The 17,812-nt window shown below is 34.6% G+C and overlaps 2 protein-coding genes across 4 annotated transcripts in view; one reads left to right on the top strand and one right to left on the bottom strand.

The window, feature by feature from the left end:
• Positions 1–16,832, top strand: part of LPAR6 (lysophosphatidic acid receptor 6) — a 28,152-nt gene extending 11,320 nt beyond the window's left edge. The window contains exons 3-6 of one of the 2 annotated variants that reach the window (XM_069601341.1): positions 4,156–4,264; positions 4,578–4,621; positions 5,309–5,355; positions 14,957–16,832. In XM_069601341.1, the coding sequence (XP_069457442.1) occupies positions 15,618–16,643 (1,026 nt within the window). In that variant the 5' untranslated portion in view covers positions 4,156–4,264; positions 4,578–4,621; positions 5,309–5,355; positions 14,957–15,617 and the 3' untranslated portion in view covers positions 16,644–16,832. The remainder of the gene's footprint in view (positions 1–4,155; positions 4,265–4,577; positions 4,622–5,308; positions 5,356–14,956) is intronic. The other variant, XM_069601340.1, reaches the window with a different exon arrangement.
• Positions 1–17,812, bottom strand: part of RB1 (RB transcriptional corepressor 1) — a 119,269-nt gene that overhangs the window by 18,000 nt on the left and 83,457 nt on the right. For both annotated transcript variants that reach the window (XM_069601319.1, XM_069601318.1), the window contains exon 18: positions 104–222. In XM_069601319.1, coding sequence (XP_069457420.1) covers positions 104–222 — 119 coding nt within the window. The remainder of the gene's footprint in view (positions 1–103; positions 223–17,812) is intronic.

Here is a 17,812-nt window from a genome sequence, read left to right as displayed (position 1 = left end):
GTCTTATGCAAAATTCTATTCCCTGCAGCTTTTGCATAACAGCTTGTATCACACTATGCTCAGAATCATTCTGTGAGGTGGATGGACAACAGATTTCACTCACATATCTGCTGCAGTGTGATTATTCTGGAGAGGAAGGTTGAGAGTACAGGCAGGTTCAAAGTGATCAACTGGTCCTTCTCGGTCCTTTGCTTGTTTAATAAGATCAAATAAAGGTGAATCCTATGTGAAACAAGATGACATTAAAACAACACTGGTAAGTGTGACCTTCTTATGTATGTATCAAAATCATAGTGTTTGACATAGTGAGCATTATTAATATAGTTGTAATTGACAATGGCAATTCTGAAGTCAGAATAAGGTTCTTGTTTCCATTTTGAAAATGATTGCCAATTTTTGTACTATGCACAAAATAAAGAATTAGGAATATGTATAACTTCAAATGCTTATATTAGAAAAGAAATTAAAAGTTAGAGAAAGAGATACAGAAAAGATCCAAAGAAAGTAAAAGGAAGAAAATAACAGAGACATGAGCAGGAGTTAATGAAACTGAAAACAAAGATAAAATACATGGTCTGATAAACAAAGCTAGTAACTGCTTCTTTGAAAGAACTAATAAACAAACCTCCAGTCAGACTGAGAAAGGAAGAGACAGATAAATAATATTAGGAACAAAAATAGGGCCACCATTACAAAGATCAGAAAGATAATAGGGGACAGTTATAAATAATTTTATGTCAATAAACTGGAAAATGTAGACCAAGTGGAAAATTCCACAAAAATAAAAATTAACAAAACTCAATAAGAATAAACCTCAATAGTTCTATCAAGTATTAAAGAATTTGAAATGGTAATTAAAAGTCTCCCCACAAAGAAAACATTCAAGTACCTCTGGTTTTATCAGTAAATTCTACTAAACATTCAAGGAATAGAAAATTCGACTTCTACTTCAACTCTTCTGAGAATGGAAAAAGTAAGAACATTCTTTCTCTGATTTTTGAGGCTAGAACAACACTGATACTAAAAACTGTCAAGGACATTACAAAAAGAAAAATTACAGCCCATTCTCACTCATAAACAGAGATATAAAAATCCTAAAATTAGCAATCCAAATCAGCAGTGTTAAAAACAGAGTATGTCATTTACCAAGATGAGTTTATCCAGGTTGCAAGATTAGTTCAATATAGAAAATCTATAATGCAATTCACCTTACTAATAAATCTAAAGGGAAAAATATTGTCAAAATCAATGCAGAAAAAGCTCTCATTTAAAAACCCATTTATTATGTTAAAAAAGAAAAGTCTTAATAAATCAGGAACATAAGGGTACTCCTAATTTGATAAATGGCATCTACAAATAAACAAAAAACCCACAGCAAACATCATGTGTAATGGTGAAACATTAAAAGCATTTCCCTTAAAAAATCGGAGATAAGAGAAGGATGTCCCATTATCACGCTTTCTATTCAGTATTATACTTGAGGTTCCAGTCAGTTCAAAAGATAAGAAAAGAAATTAAAGATCAAAAGACCAGGAAGGAAAAAAGAATAAAAATACCATTATTTGCAAATGATTTATGTCAATAAGGTGGCTCAGTGGTAAAGAATCCGCCTGCCACTGCAGCAGATGTGGGTTCAGTCCCTGAGCCAGGAAGATCCCCTGGAGGAGGAAATGGCACCCCACTCTAGTATTCTTGCCTGGAGAATCCCATGGACAGAGGAACCTGGCAGGCTACAGTCCATAGGGTCGGGAAAGAGTTGGATACAACAAAGAAAACTCAAAAGGATCTACAGAGAAATTATTAGAATGAGAGAGATTGGCAAGGTCTCAATACTGTTGTAAAACCAATACAAAAAAATATATATTTCTATATATCAAGCAAGTTTAAAACACATAATTTAAAAATCATTTATAAAAATGTAAGACCAGAAGTAAGAACCATTAAAATAATTGATTCAAAAATTGTAACTTTCTGGAGGTGACACCTTGCAAGACCATAAAACCTGGGGACATACTTATTTCACTCTTTTAGTGCTTAAACTAAGAAAGAAAGAAAAAGAGACAAATTGCCAAGATGCTAGATTTACATAAAAAGGAAAAGTGGTGCATCTGTAAATAAAAATACAAAACACTGTAGAATGTAGATTTTGTGAAAGTATGAAGATGTCTATTCAATAAAATGTGTTTGAAAAATTGGCTAACAATTTGAAAAAAAAGGCTATTACACTTTCACAATATACAAAAATTCAATTACATTAAAAAACAAAACTGACGAAGTATTAGAAATACAAAAGAATATCTTTATAACTTTTAAAAAATCTTTTTTCACCTTTATTGAAGTATAATTGACAAAAACCATATATATTTAAGGTATACTATGTGATGGTTTCATAGAAACACACACTGTGAAATAATCACCACAATCAAGCTAGTTAGCATTCATTACCTCACAGAGTTACCTTCTGTTCTCTTTGCATCCCTTCCTCTCCTTCTTTATAACTTCTTGATCAGGAAGGGCCTTTCTAGATTTGACCAAAACCCAGAAGTCGTAAAGAAAAACACAAAACAACTGGACTACATAAAGCCTGAAAACCTCTGTGTGACTAAAACAGCAATAAACTAAGTTAAACAAAATCTTTAAAAAGTAAACAATACTGATTTATTCTACAACCACCATAATGCATTGTACTAATTCCTACTGTCAAGTCATTCTTTCCTATATTCGTTAGGGGCACCCTGAAGTGCAATCTCAATAATGGCTTGCAGCTGAGTAAAGTAAGGCTAACAATGAAAACCAGCTAATGCATGTATGTCATAGTCAGTGTTTTACATTTTCTAGTCATTGATAAACTGAATATCTTTTCATATGGGATGAATCTACATATATTCAGCAGGAGTGGCCTTATCCCATTCTTTTCTCAAACAAAGACCTTTCAGAAGACCTCGAGACTCACAGAGATATGCAGGTAAACTTGAGCCTTTAATAGGACCTAAGTATGTGGCTGATGGGCATTTTACTTTCTCTTCAAATATGGTTTAAACCCACAGATGGTTTACCTGGTTGAATTATCACAATAGGATTATACCAAAGTGAATTCTTCTTCTAAGAATGCAGATGCCATTCTACTCACCAACAGTCTTCATGTTTCACCCAAGTATCACTTTTACACCTCCATCTCTCCCAACCCAACTGATACAGCGGTGTATAGATACAGAGAATGAAGTATACCATGAGAATAATAAGAAGCATGGCGCAATGCACAGAGCACAGACTCTGGAGTCACACCACAGGTGTTCAAGTCTTGACCACGTCCTGGCTGCCTGACCTTGGAGGGAGTCGCTTTACCTTGTTACGATTCTCTTTTCTGTACTGTGAAGTGGAGATACTAATGACAGTAATGTCCAGTTATCATGCATCCATCCACCCACTGTTTTCCATACGTCTACTCTGTATCAGGTGCTATATTAGGAAGTAGGAACATAACAGTAAGCAATCCTCCAGTTGTCAGCTACTGATAAGAGTCCCTTCAGAAGCACCTGTCCTCTTTCGCCTTACTCAACATGTTCATCTGAAATAAACTTTAATCATCTTCTACCACAAAAACCTTCCACTCCTATCCAGTTTTCCCCATATCATTATCACTTATATACAGTTGTCCAAAGCAAAAAGAAATCACCTACGTTATTCTTTCTCTCACTCTCCACTGGAATCCAATCCACGAAAGTTATATTGGCTCAAACTTCAAAATATATCCCAAGTCTAACTTCTTCTCCAGGTGGGACTTTTAGAGAGTCCTTAAAATTCCAGTGCCAAGCATATATTGGACACTCAATAAAAATTTCTAGAATGTTATATGACAAAACCCTATCATGGGTTTAATTAAATACAGCAAAGCACAAAGACGAAGGTGGATGATAGGACTTGCTTTCTAATTGATAAGTAAATATCAACCGTAGCAGCTGGCTTCCAAGATAACCCGATTAATTCCTCCTACTGTGTATTTACACCCTTGTACACTTGTACACTGTACCTGGGTTAGTCTGTGTGGCCCATGGCATACAGCAGAAGTGATGGCATGCCAGGTCTGAGATTAGCTTATAAAAAACCTGCAGTTTCTATCTTAGGTTCTCTCTCACGGATCTCTGTGTGCTCTAGGGGAAAGCAGCTGCCATGGACCAAGCAACCCTACAGGGAAGTCTACACGGCAAACAAACGAAGCCTCTGGCCAACAACAAGCAAAGGAAGGAGGGCTACTAACAGCCACGTGAGTGAACGTGGGGGTGGATTCTCCATCTCCAAGAAAGGCCAAACCCGACGGCAGCCTTGGTTGGTAACTTGAACAGCTCTCCTGAAAGAACTGGAGCCAAAACTACATAGCTAAACCACTTCCAGATTCCTCACTTTCAGAAATTACGTGCAAAGTGAATCATTAGCTCTTTTATTAAACTGTTAAGCTGTGGGGTAATTTCTTACACAGCAATGGATGGATAACTAATACATAATCTGACTTTTTTAATCTAAAGAAAACATTTAATGGAATATTTAAGTTTTGAAAATTTATGTATTTGTATTTATAGCACTGCTTGGATTCAGGACTCAGAAGTTTACTCTTGGGCTTCAGGTAAGCTGTTTTATGTCATTGCTAACCTACTTAAACTAACTCTTAGCATAATCACTCTCTGGACATTTCACTCCATTTTGCCACTTAATCATGTGAAGGAAACCAGATTCTCCCTGTCAGCAAGATTAGTATAAATCCCACTTAATAAGTAATATGGATAGAAAAAGTAGAAGTTGTAAGTCTGTTCTACCTGACCTTTCATATTAACATGCATCTAAAGCAAGAGCAAACGTTCCCAGAGAGTAAAGGACTTCAAGGCTATCAGGTCAAGGTATTCCTAAAAGAGATTCTGATTATCCAAGTAAGTACAAGGTCTCCAGTGCTAGTAGAAAAGTTAACAATAGGGGAAGTGGAAGACAGGAATTGCTATTGTTTTCTGGGCATTTTAAGAAACATTATTGGCCCTACATTACAGGAAATGTTTTTGTACTATCCTAAGCCAAATCATTATAAGACCATTTTACCCTGCAAAAGGAAATTAGAATACAAAACACAAAATTGTGGGCAGGCCTTAACCTGACAGTTCTTTCCCATTTAACTTCACTACTTCTTTAACACCGAAATTTTTCAGGATTCTTTCGCTAATATATATGCTGGCTGAGCCATGATCATGACTTTAGTTCTCTCTCTGCTTACTCCTAAACCTATTAATACATTTCTGACTAAAACTACTCTTTCAAATTCCAGATCCAGCGCTTCCAACTAAACTCCTCAGATCTCCGCATATATATGTGGCAAGTATCTCAAATGCTAACATGTTCAAATATTAACATGAACGTATTACCTTCACCACCAATCAGCTAAGACTTCTTCAATATCCTCTTTGGTTAACTGTTAGCAATCACCTAACTGCCCACAGAACAAGTCTTAGAATTACCCTGCACTTATCCTTTTGATTCATGCTGTTAATTTTAATATATTTACACTTTCATATTTAAAACTGGTTTCTTATAGACAGCAAAGAGCTGGGTTTTGTTTTTTATCCATTCTGAGAATCTCTGCCTTTTAATTGGAGTTTGGACTATTTACATTTAATGTAATCATTGACATGGTTAGTTTAAATTCTATATCTATTTGTCCCATCTGTTCTTTATTGCCTTTTGACAAATGTGCAAAAGCAAATCAATGGAAAACGGATGAATCTTGACCTAAATCTCAAATTTGTAAAAATAAACTGGAAATGGATGACCTAAATATTAAATGTGAAGCTATAAAACTTTTAAAGCATAAGGGAAAACCGTGGCAATCTAGAGTTCTTAAGACTTGACAACAAAAGCATGATCCACAAAATTAAAAACTGATAAACAGCACTTTCATCAAAATTTAAAATTTTTGCCTTGAGAAAGACCACATGAAAAGAAGAGTCTACAGAAACTGTGAGAAATTATTTATAAGCCACATATCCAACAAAAGACTAGAATCTAGAATAAAGAACTCTCAATGGTAAACAAACAAACCCACAAACAAGTCAATTAGAAAATGGGCAAAGACCTGAAGAGATACTTCACCAGAGAGAAAACACAGATCACAAGTAAACAGAAAAAGATATTCAATACTATTAGCCATCATCCTGATGGGCAATGTAAATTATAACGTCAATGAGCTATCCTTACATGATCAGAATGGCTAAAAGAAAACTGAGACAATACCAAAAAATGGCAAGGATGCAAAGAAACTGGATCACCCATGCATTGTTGATGGTGATTCAAAATGGTACAACTGCTCTGGAAAATATCTGGGAGTTCATACAACACAGTAATTACATGACTTTGCAGTTGCACTCTTTGAGTATTATCCAAAACAGTGAAAACTCACATGTTTATATAAAACCTGGACACAAATGTTTATGGCAGCCTTACTTGTAACAGTCCAAAAGTAGAATCAGCCCAGATATTCTCTAATATGTGTACAGTTAAAGAAACTGCAGTACATACTATGAATATTAGCAATAAAAAGTATGAACTATTGATATATACAATATCCTAAATGAATCTCCAGAGAATCTGGCTGAGAAGAAAGATAATCCTATTTGATTTCATTTATATAACATTTTGAAGTAAGAAAAATTTTGGAAATAAAGGACAGATTAATAATGGCCAGGGGTTAGGGCAGGTGTAGTCAGGCTGGAGAAATATGCATATAGTTCCTTGTGTGATGGAACTGTTCAGTTTCTTGTCTGTGAGGGTGATTATGTGAATCAGCACATTGTCCCCAGACAGGCTCAGGCTGCCAGGTAACTCTTAGTTGAGGGCATTATGGTAAGTGAAATAAGTCAGACAAAGACAAATACAGTCAGTCTTCCATATCAGGGGATGTGGAACCTGTGGATATAGATGGCTGACAGGGCTATGCCATTTTATATAAGGGACTTGAGCATCCACAGATTTTGGTATCTGCAGGAGTGCTGAAGCCAATCCCTTGCAGACAACAAGGGTTGACTCTACAGTACAATCTCACTTATACGTGGACTAAAAAAAGAGCTCACAGACACAGAGAACAGACTGAGGGTTGCCAGAGGCAGGGGGTGGGCAAAAAGGGGGAAGAGGGGCAAAAAGGGGGAAGAGGGGCAAAAAGGGGGAAGAGGGTCAAAAAGTAAAAACTTCTAGTTATAAAACAGTCATGATAGAAGGTACAGCAGGGTGAGTATAGTTAATAACACTGCAGTGCATATTTGAAAGTTGCTAACAGAGTAAATCTTAAAAGTTCTTATCACAAGAAAAAAATTCTAACTACATTTGGTGATGAGTGACTTACTGTGGCGACCATTTCACAATATATACAAATACTGAATCATTACGTTATATACCTGAAACTAATATACTGATAGGTCAACTGTATCTCAATTAAAAACCATTTTTTAACCTGGAAAATTATAAACAGATAATTAGAATAGTAGAGTTATATCATCTGTTCACTTTTAAGCTTTTTCTATTTCTCTTATTATTGCTAAGAACCTTAATAATATCTTTCCTACATTATAAATAAAAAATGTATTCCTAAAAAAACCTTAAACCTCACAGAATGATATCACATGTGTTTAGAAAGTAGCAGAGTTTAGTCAGAGAAAACTGAAGTCATGATTCCGGGTACAAGTAGGGGTGGATAATGGTCATATGTCAGAAAATGACAGTAAGGCCAAGACCTGACTGTAAAGGACAGACATGGTAACCAGAATCTGAAGGTAGATTCAAACTTAGGGTACTATGTTATCAAGGAAAAAAGGACAAGTGGGATAGAACTACCTTTAAGATCCCAGATGCTCATTCAACCATACGTAGGATAATTAACAGAAGTCAAGAGAGCTGACCTAGTTGTGCCTACTTCAAAACATACAAACAAAGCACAACGTTAAAGTTGAGTCAGGCTTATTTAGTATCTTACTGAGGACTGCAGGCTGGAAGAGGTAACGGAGGAGGTCGGCATATATGTGCATTCGGTGAAGGTGAATCTTGCAACCAAGCACCCATCTGGGTAGAAGGTTAATGGTGTCAGCGCTTTTCTAAGCATAGAGAGATGCAAGAATCCAGGTTCATAAACAATTTCTCCTGAAAATGCCTATCGGAAGGCCTCTTCTGCCAGTTTTCCCACAGCACATTCTGCCCTGAACTCCTTTCAGGGGGTGCTAAAGTTCAGTGACCACACTGACCAAGGACTCAATTCTTGCAGAAACTGGTGGCAAGAGACGTTTTTAGTTGGCATTTGTATCAACAAGTCAATACAGGTTGTCAAATGGCACTGCTTTATTGGAAAACTGAACTCAGCAGAAGAAAATTCAGTCCCTTGAGGTAATAGGGTACTAGCCAAAGCACCAACGGAAAAAGATACAATAACTGCACAGGAACACAGAAGTCAGGGTAGATCTGACCTGAAACGGAACTACTGACCGGGGGCTCTTCTGACAGTTAAGTCTCCTAGAAGCATTTAGCTTGAAGAACACTTTCAAGCAGCCAAAACCAAAACAATACAGAGCTCCCGGTTTATGATGTGCCATGCCAAACAAAAATCAGAAGCAGACACACAGAATTTCGTCAAATTTAAACACTATCTAGAGATTTCTAATTGCCACGAAAATCTTGGGGACAGGAACTTGGTGAGTAAAGTCATGGAAGATAAAGCTGGGAAATAGAGACTGAGGAGAGCTTTTTATAAGATTCTCTTAATTGTCCCTCCAACACAGCACTGTAAAGCAGTTTAAATCTCCCAGTTAAAAATAAATTTTAAAAAGACACTGTTTAATAGTTAAAGGGTAATTCTCTAAGACAGCTATGTGATTTATTCTTCACTTCTTTCAAGTTTTCCTTCAAATGCCCCCCTCATCAACGAGTGCTTCCTAAAACTCTACACAGAACCTCCTTTTTCCTAATAAACGTAGTTTTTTTTTTTCCAGACAACTTATCACCATATGTCCTACCCTTCCTATAATTCTCTACTAGAACCACCTTTTTCCTAATAACTGTAGGTTTTTTTTTCCCAGAGAACTTATTACCATATGTCCAACCATACAACTGTTTGCTTATTGATTGTCTGTATTCCCACAGTAAAATATAAGCCCAGAAATTCTCTTTCATTTGCTTCTATACTCCCAACACCTAGAAGAGCTCTTGGCACACAGTTTGCACTGAGTAAATATCTGTTCCTGAATAAACAAATAAATACAGCATACCAGAGATAAAGATAGCATAACCAGGAAAAATAATTTAAATGTGCTTATCCTTTCCCTATCCATATAACCAGGACAACAATCCAGCAATCTTTCTCTTGTTTTGATCAGCCTGCAACAGTTCGTTTTTGTTTAACTGAAAACAACAACAAAAACAAAAGGTTTGGCTTTAAAGGGGGCCCTTTTGTAGTCAGTCCTTCCGGTCTTTTGTTTGTAACCTTTCTGAGGCAGCACTGGTAACAGCTGGTATTGACAGGAAGTCCTCAAAATTCCCAAGAATGTGAAATCAATTTATTAAAATGAACACACTGGCAAACCAATAAAAAGAAGTGACCATGACAATTTTGTTCTGGGAATGGATCACTAGTGGCTTAGAATCTTAGTGATTAATTCTTCCATGTGCCTTTGCATTTAATATATGTTAAAGAGAAAATCTTTTCCTTTGAATTTTGGCTTGGTTAGGCTAGGTTAAAAGCAAAACATCTACATAAATGCTTAAAGTCAAAGGTATTTCTGCTTTTAAATGTATTTGCCATCGTGTTCACAGTATTAGATCTTAAAAATATGTCATTCGTTAAAAAAAGGAAAGAAAGAAATGAAATGTATATACTCATTGCCCTTCTAGGAATTTAGAATGCAACTAGTTATGAGGCATCCTTCAGAGAACTGAGGAGACAATCACCCAAAATATCTTCTGTGTTTTTGGTTGAGAAAGACATGACCATACTAGTGAGACTATTGCTGTTTTTGTTGTTTTAGTCACTAAGTCACATCCAACTCTCTTGCAACCCCATGGACTACACTAAGACATTATTACCAGGCCTGGCTCTAGTCATCAAATCTTGAAATTTGAAACTTATTCAACTTTAAAGGCTAGCCTTCTCTAGACAGCATCTGCTCTGGAGGCCCTTTAACTGACTTGATTGACTCTCATCTCCATATTGCTTTTGTATTGCATACAAAAGCTACTGTTATACTCTATATTACAAGTATTTCTGTGTTTTTTTTTTAAACCTAATTCAGTTATATGAATATATTTTAAAAGTGAGACACTTTAAGTATCGTGGAAGTACAGAAGAGGAATTGATGAGATCGAAAGGTCTCCACAGAAAAATAGGATAAAGTTTTAAGAGGGGCAGATGAAGGAATGGGGAAGGAATGGGGAGCAGGAAGATAGGAAAAAAGGAGGAAGGGAACAACTCAAGTGTTAACAGTGATAAACATGCTCACTCAAGTCAAGTCTTACACCACATTCTTGCTTCTCTTTACTTCATCTCTTTGCTTGAACCTGCTACAACCATCGTTCTTTACACTTTTACTTTGTTATAAATCACCATCCATTAGCTTTTAAATCTTTCTTCTAATCCCACCCATCCCTACAAGCTGGTTGCACCGTCTGAACTTGTGTAGATGACTCTCGCTCCAGTAAAGAGTAACATAAAGTGTTCTGTGTCTGCAGTAATAACAGAAAGGTAAATCATTTTCAAATGATATCAATTATCACAAATTTAATAAATATTCCTGTTAGGTGAAAATATTTTTTATATAAAACAAATATATTCTATCAACATATGTTATAAATGTTCTTTTTTCAAAGTGAGGAAGTTCTGCTTCTAAATCTAAATAGAAACTTTATCGTGGGAAAATCTAAAATGAGAAAACTTTGGCTTTTTTCATAGGTGTAAATTTGAGATGGAAAAGGACCCTGACGAATCACTTCTCATCAAGGCAAACATTTCTTGTATTCAAACGAATAAAATAAATTTAGAATGTTTTTCTTACATTTAAAAACTTCACTGTTTCACACTCTCTTTTAAACTTGAATATATTTATTTCACATACTTTCTCATTCAATTTTTTGCATATATTTGGACTATCTTAATATTCCAACAAATAATACATTTTCCCAAAACCAAAATTTGACATTGGGTGGTTTTCCCAAATTGAGAGCCAACAAGAAATGGCATACCTTCTACCATTAGATCATGATTTGAAGTGGTTCATGTGTAAAGATTCACAATGTATTTCTGAGATAAAGCAAATTTCTTTCTTTGACACCCTGGAATGTTTTCTTTCACTTAATGAAAACTACGCAATCTACTTTATTTTCCTTTTCTCCCTTGTGCCAAATGCAGCAGCTCCCCCTTGCCTAGATTTTTCTGCCCTTCCATTCTTCTCTTTCCCATGGTGTATTCTTTTTTATTCTTCTACTAATGTGTTCAAAAATTTATGTTTTAAGATTTTTATTTTTTGCTTTTTGCAAACATTTATTGCATTCAAAAGGAATAATTTTTAGAATAATGGATATGACTAATATTCAGAATAATTTCTCTCACATTTTTCACATTTAAAAACTTTTAACTGTGCCACACCAACTCCCTTTTTAAACTTTTAAAATGTAGGTATAATTTACATAAAATAAAAATCCTAAATATTTAGTTCCATCAGTTTTTGACAGTTTTAAAATTATAACCTGCTTTAAGTCCTTTCTGGATGAAATGAAAGGTATAAATGAATAAATAATTAGTTGATTCATTCATGACTTGGTCTACGACTACCTGGCAGGGTAAACTGGTAGGACTGGAAATAAGACGAGTAAGACATTATAACAACCATATAGATAAGAGCAGCATGGTCAGTTTAAGAAGACAGCAGTGAGAATAAAGAAGGTACAAGATACAACTTATATTACTATCAAGGCTAGAAATAACCAATATGAAAAAACAGAAAGGAAGAATAGCTAAGGAGCCTGCTTTACACATTATATGTTTATAGCGGTGTTCAAGAAAGCCTATTTTGAATCAGGCATGAAAAAGTAGAAGACTCCCTGGAGAAGGAAAGGGCAACCCACTCGAGAATTCTAGCCTGGGAAATCCCATAGACAGAGGAGCCTAGTGGGCTACATATAGTCCACAGGGTCACAAAAGAGTCAGATATGACTTAGCAACTAAACAACAACATGAAAAAGTCAGATTTCTTGCCTTCTCACAGCCACAGTTATAGCAGAAATTTAGTAAAGAACTCAAAAGTTACTCAAATCCTTACACTTATAAGTTAACAGAATTCTCTCTCAAACTGATAACCAAAAAATAGTTACACAACTAAAACACAACTATATCATTACTAGAGTGATAAATAAAATATATACTTTGAAGGCTAGCTACTGATAAAAATTTGAAAAGTGATGAGAAAAGTGAAAGGTAATAAGATTCATAAAATTTCAAATCAGCTCTTAAAAAACCCATATAAGAAACCGATAGATTCCCAGATTTAACTTTGAGAAGTATGTTGTTGTTCAGTCGCCCAGTTGTGCCCAACTCTTTGCTACGCCACGGACTGCAGCACACCAGGCCTCCCTTCAGAAGTATACAGATCTCACAATAAACTGTATCAAATACAAAAGCATCTATTAAATATACTTGAGTACTTAGATTTATTTAACTGCCTTTGTAAGTAGTTATTTCACAATTTTCATATCTTAATCTAAGGAACTTTAAAGTTATCTAATTTCACTTTGGTTCCTTAACTAGAAGTCAAATTAAATATTTTGAAACATCTAGCATTCAATGATCTTCCCATTCAAACAGTCATTCTGCTATTGCTCTTCCTCAGTAGAAACAATTCTCAATAAATACCAGTTTATCAGTATAATTCATGCTTCAGTAAACATGTGAGTATCTACTAAGGGCCAACCACTGTGTAAAACTTGGAAATACAAACATATACTAATATACTGATAATTACGGAAAGTTTATTTCAATGAATAGTGATCTATCCATTTTTAAGCAAATGAAACATGAAAAAACTACAAATGATCAGTTAACTGAATATTAAGTCAAGTGAATAACATCAATACGTGGAAGAATATTCCAACGTCTCATTAGTTTATTTTATGGGACAATGCCATATTCAAAATGAAAGTAAAAGTAAACAAGATCAGGGCAATAACTGATTATATTTCATTATTTAATGATATACCTAAAGAGACTGTCAATTCGAAAGTAGACTACTGAGAAACTGTAACAGAAATTCTTCCCCGATGAGAATACAAGCTTATTAACTACTCTCCTTATTACTGTTCACTCTAAGTTTCTACCTGTCTTCTTTTATGAACACATACTGCCTCTCTTCCATACCAATGTGATACAAAGAAATTCAGCCTTCTAAAGTTTTAAGTTTATTGAGTGCAAGTAACATTTTGTGTGTCCCTTGATTATAAATTACCTAGTCAAAACAACAAAAACAGACTATAATTCAGGGGATATTCATCAACAAACAACAAAAGTTGCTGATCTTGGTGAGAGCGCAGTCCAAATTAAAAAGGTTAAAAATCAAAAAAAGGAAAAAAAGAAAAAAAAATCAGCATAAAACATACTGCAAAACATCAGTTTTAAATTAGCTACGTAATTCATGAAAGAAAAATAAATTGCTCTTAAATGCCCTTCACTCATACCCTAAAGGAAGAATTTCAGCCCAAATGGAACCAATCTAGAAAATAATACCAATATAATACAACTAGATGTAGCCTTCTCTGAAAAACGGTAATACAAAAAAAGAAAAAATAAGAAAATGTGTCCATAGATTGTGATATCATCACTCCTTGAGAAGTAACACCTACATTCAACTACCCCTTTCCCACATATACTTTCTTCTGATTTCTTTGGGCTTTAAAAATGAGTACACTTCAAATATATAGCGAGAAAACACTCATAAGAGCTTTCAAATGAAAACAAAATCTGACCTATAGCCCAATATATAGTTAATGTCATAATAAATAGGGTAGAGGGAGGGCTGGTGGGGGGGGGAGGGCAAGTGCTTAAAATAAAATTCTGAACCTAAAATTTAGCCAAGTAGTGTAACTTTTATTTTCCAAAATTTATTTCAAGCAATATAGGGAAAAAATATATTTGTTTACAAAGATACAATTTTGTTCTGTAAGATTAATACTACTACCCCAAACAGAAACATTTTTAAATTTATTCTTCGGTAAAAGTGATTATTAAAAAAAATGGAAGTGCTATAAAACATTAATTTAATTTTATAGAAAAGAGGAAAGAATGTAAGAAAATTGTTTATGAAAAAGTAAAGAGATTCAGGATTGGAGCCATTCACAACCATGGCAATTAAATTAAATCCTGAAGAGCAATTATGGAAAACAGAAGCCAAGGGTGGCAAAATTTGGGTCTCTCAATTCAAATCCTTTTTACAACTAAAGATGAAATTTCTCTCTTTTACAGCCAATAGATTTTTTAACGTTATAGTAAGTTACCACCAACAATTTCAATTTATAAATATACCTACACATTTTAGTTCCCCCCAGCCCCCAAAAAGTCTAATCCCAAACACAGAAGGAATCACATACAGATTTTTTCCCCTCTCTTGATTACTACCAAAAAGAAAGAAAGAATTAAAAAAAAAAAAAAAAAGAAAAACCTCCTGAGAGGGTAGCCAACATTCCAGAAGGCATTTCCGCAAAAAAGGAGTTAAAGGGCAGACTGCTCAATTAAACAGTCAGAGGCCCTTTGCAAGCCTCCTAGGTATATCCCCAGCAGATATGGTATCAGATTAAAGGAACTGCAAACAAACTGGGCTGAAACCTTTCTTTGTTCAAGCCCAGCCTCTTCTTCCTGTGATGTCATATTACAAATCGAGCAAGCCTCTCTTTTTCTCTTCAGAGAAAGCTCGTCTCACGACACAGCTGGCACCTGAGGGAAGGCCTCCGAGTCAGCAGGAGCGAACACGCTTAGGAATTTATTTCGGAACCTTTGAAAGACTCCTCTGCTTACCCCTATCTGGGATCCACTGCAGGAATACCGAAAAGGAAAACTTCATTTAAAAGGTGTAAGAAATAAGTGAGATTGAACTGGGAATGTTTAAGTCTCAGAAACTTTGCATTGAAAAGCAAAATGTGATTGCTAACTTCAGCTTAAACATTCTGCAGCATAAAGAAACTTTCATTTTGGAATATTCATCTTGACCACGGAAACCGAAGTTTACAGGATGAGGAGTTTTACTCCGTGTCAGAACACAGTTTTTATTCAAACTTTATAATCCAATGGATTGGCTTCATAGTATTTTTAATACGAAGCCCTGGGATCACAGATCTTCTGGAGACTTGAAAATGAAAATCTTTTCTTGTTGAAGAATCAAGTGGAAACTTTATAGCAACAAACTTCATGTTTCTTTCGGAAGAAAAAGAAATATTTGTAAAATCTTGCAAAGATCCAAAGGATTTGCAAATACACTGGAGGTTACAAAGTAATCACGATCTGAATATCAAAGGAGACTGTTGCTGACCAAAGGACTTCAACACTGTAAACTGGACGTGCCTTTAGAATGGTAAGCAATAACAGCTCTGACTGCATATATAATGACTCCTTTAAGTACACCTTGTATGGGTGCATGTTCAGTATGGTGTTTGTGCTTGGGTTAATATCCAACTGTGTCGCCATATATATTTTCATCTGTACTCTCAAAGTGCGGAATGAAACAACAACATACATGATTAACTTGGCAATGTCAGACTTGCTTTTCGTTTTTACTTTACCCTTCAGGATATTTTACTTTGCAACAAGGAACTGGCCCTTTGGGGATTTACTTTGTAAGATTTCAGTGATGTTCTTTTATACCAACATGTATGGAAGCATTCTGTTCTTAACCTGTATTAGTGCTGATCGGTTTCTGGCCATTGTCTACCCATTTAAGTCGAAGACGCTGAGAACCAAACGAAATGCAAAACTCGTTTGTATTGCTGTGTGGTTAACTGTGATGGGAGGAAGTGCACCAGCAGTTTTTGTTCCATCTCCGGGTAACAATACTTCAGCAACCTGCTTTGAAAATTTTCCAGCAGCTACATGGAAAACCTTTCTCTCAAGGATTGTAATTTTCATAGAAATAGTGGGGTTTTTTATTCCTCTCATTTTAAACGTAACTTGTTCTAGTATGGTGCTGAGAACTTTAAATAAACCTGTAACACTAAGTAGAAGTAAAATAAATAAAACTAAGGTTTTAAGAATGATATTTGTACATTTGGTTATATTCTGTTTCTGCTTCGTGCCTTACAATATCAACCTTATTTTATATTCTCTTATGAGAACACAGACGTTTGTCAATTGCTCAGTGGCAATAGCAGTAAGGACCATGTACCCAATCACTCTCTGCATTGCTGTTTTAAACTGTTGCTTTGACCCTATCATTTACTACTTCACGTCGGACACGATTCAAAATTCAATAAAAATGAAAAACTGGTCCACCAGGAGAAGTGACTCCAGATTCTCTGAAGTTCAAGGCACAGAAAACTTTATTCAACATAACCTACAGATGTTGAAAAATAAGATACCTGACAATGAATCTACAATATAAGCTGTATGAAATAAGAACACCAGGACTTTACTGGGACAGAACCTCCAAGGTCCTTCAACTGTGAAAATTGTTTTCCTGGACAACAATTTTTCCACCTCAGAAAGAAAATAAACATGTGGACATTTAAAAGTTTTTAGTATTAAAAAAGTATTTGATGTGTTAAGCATTAAAATGTATTCTGTTCTTGTATACACTCAGTTTTATTTTTCTGAGCCACTTTGATTTGTACCTTTCTCTTCATTAGAAAAAAAAAAACTCTAGAAAAGTTGTTCAAAATATAAAAGTAATCATGATTTAAGTCATGTGATAACCATCTGTATGGTCTTTGAATATCAGTGATTTTATACTAAATATTTAACAAATATTAAAATTTTCATTTAAGTGTTTAATACCTTTATTCAGTATACATCTAATTTTGATTTCAGTCTTAATTGAATCTCTAATCATGTTTCTTAAACTATAATAACATAAATGAAAACAAGTTATTTAAAGAATCCGTAAGTGTCTTTAGAGTATTTTTCAAAAAGACAGTAAAAATGTCTTCTGTAGAATGACATACTGACACTATTTGAGGATGTCGAGCAGTTACACTTACAGATAATATTTAGGATTTTGTCTTGGTATGCAATTCGTAAAAAGCAGAAACTGTATATATAGAATAGTATACTTAAAAATTACACTTTTGGTTCATTTTCTGCATTTAACAGCACTCAACTTAAAAACAATGTATGTTGTGGAAACTAACAAAATGTTATTTTGCTAAGTAAATTTTAAAAAATACTACTACAGTATATTTTAAAGGCATATTTATGTCACAATAAGTAACCTGTTTTTTAAGTATTTTAGTTCAGAGAAATAACATATAATACTTGACACTTAGTGATCAGTACATATGTTTTGATTATTTAAGGCAAACAAATTTTTAAATGTCTAGAAATTTGTATTTTCCCTTTACAGTCAATTAGTACTTTTTTCCATATAGAATTTTAGGTTTACAATCATTATCTTTCTGAACTTTTGAGGCCTTGATCCATCTTTCTTTAAATTGCAAGGCTGTTAAGTCAAATATTGAATAGCTGAACAATATTATTGCAGGTAGACAAGATGTTATTGTATGTCAAAATAACTTGTGAAGTAAGGACACAGGTCCTTCCATAAAAAACAGCAAA

This window comes from Ovis canadensis, chromosome 10 (assembly GCF_042477335.2).
Source record: "Ovis canadensis isolate MfBH-ARS-UI-01 breed Bighorn chromosome 10, ARS-UI_OviCan_v2, whole genome shotgun sequence".
In the NCBI taxonomy this organism is placed as follows: domain Eukaryota; kingdom Metazoa; phylum Chordata; class Mammalia; order Artiodactyla; family Bovidae; genus Ovis; species Ovis canadensis.
This window is presented reverse-complemented; position numbering and strand designations above follow the sequence as displayed.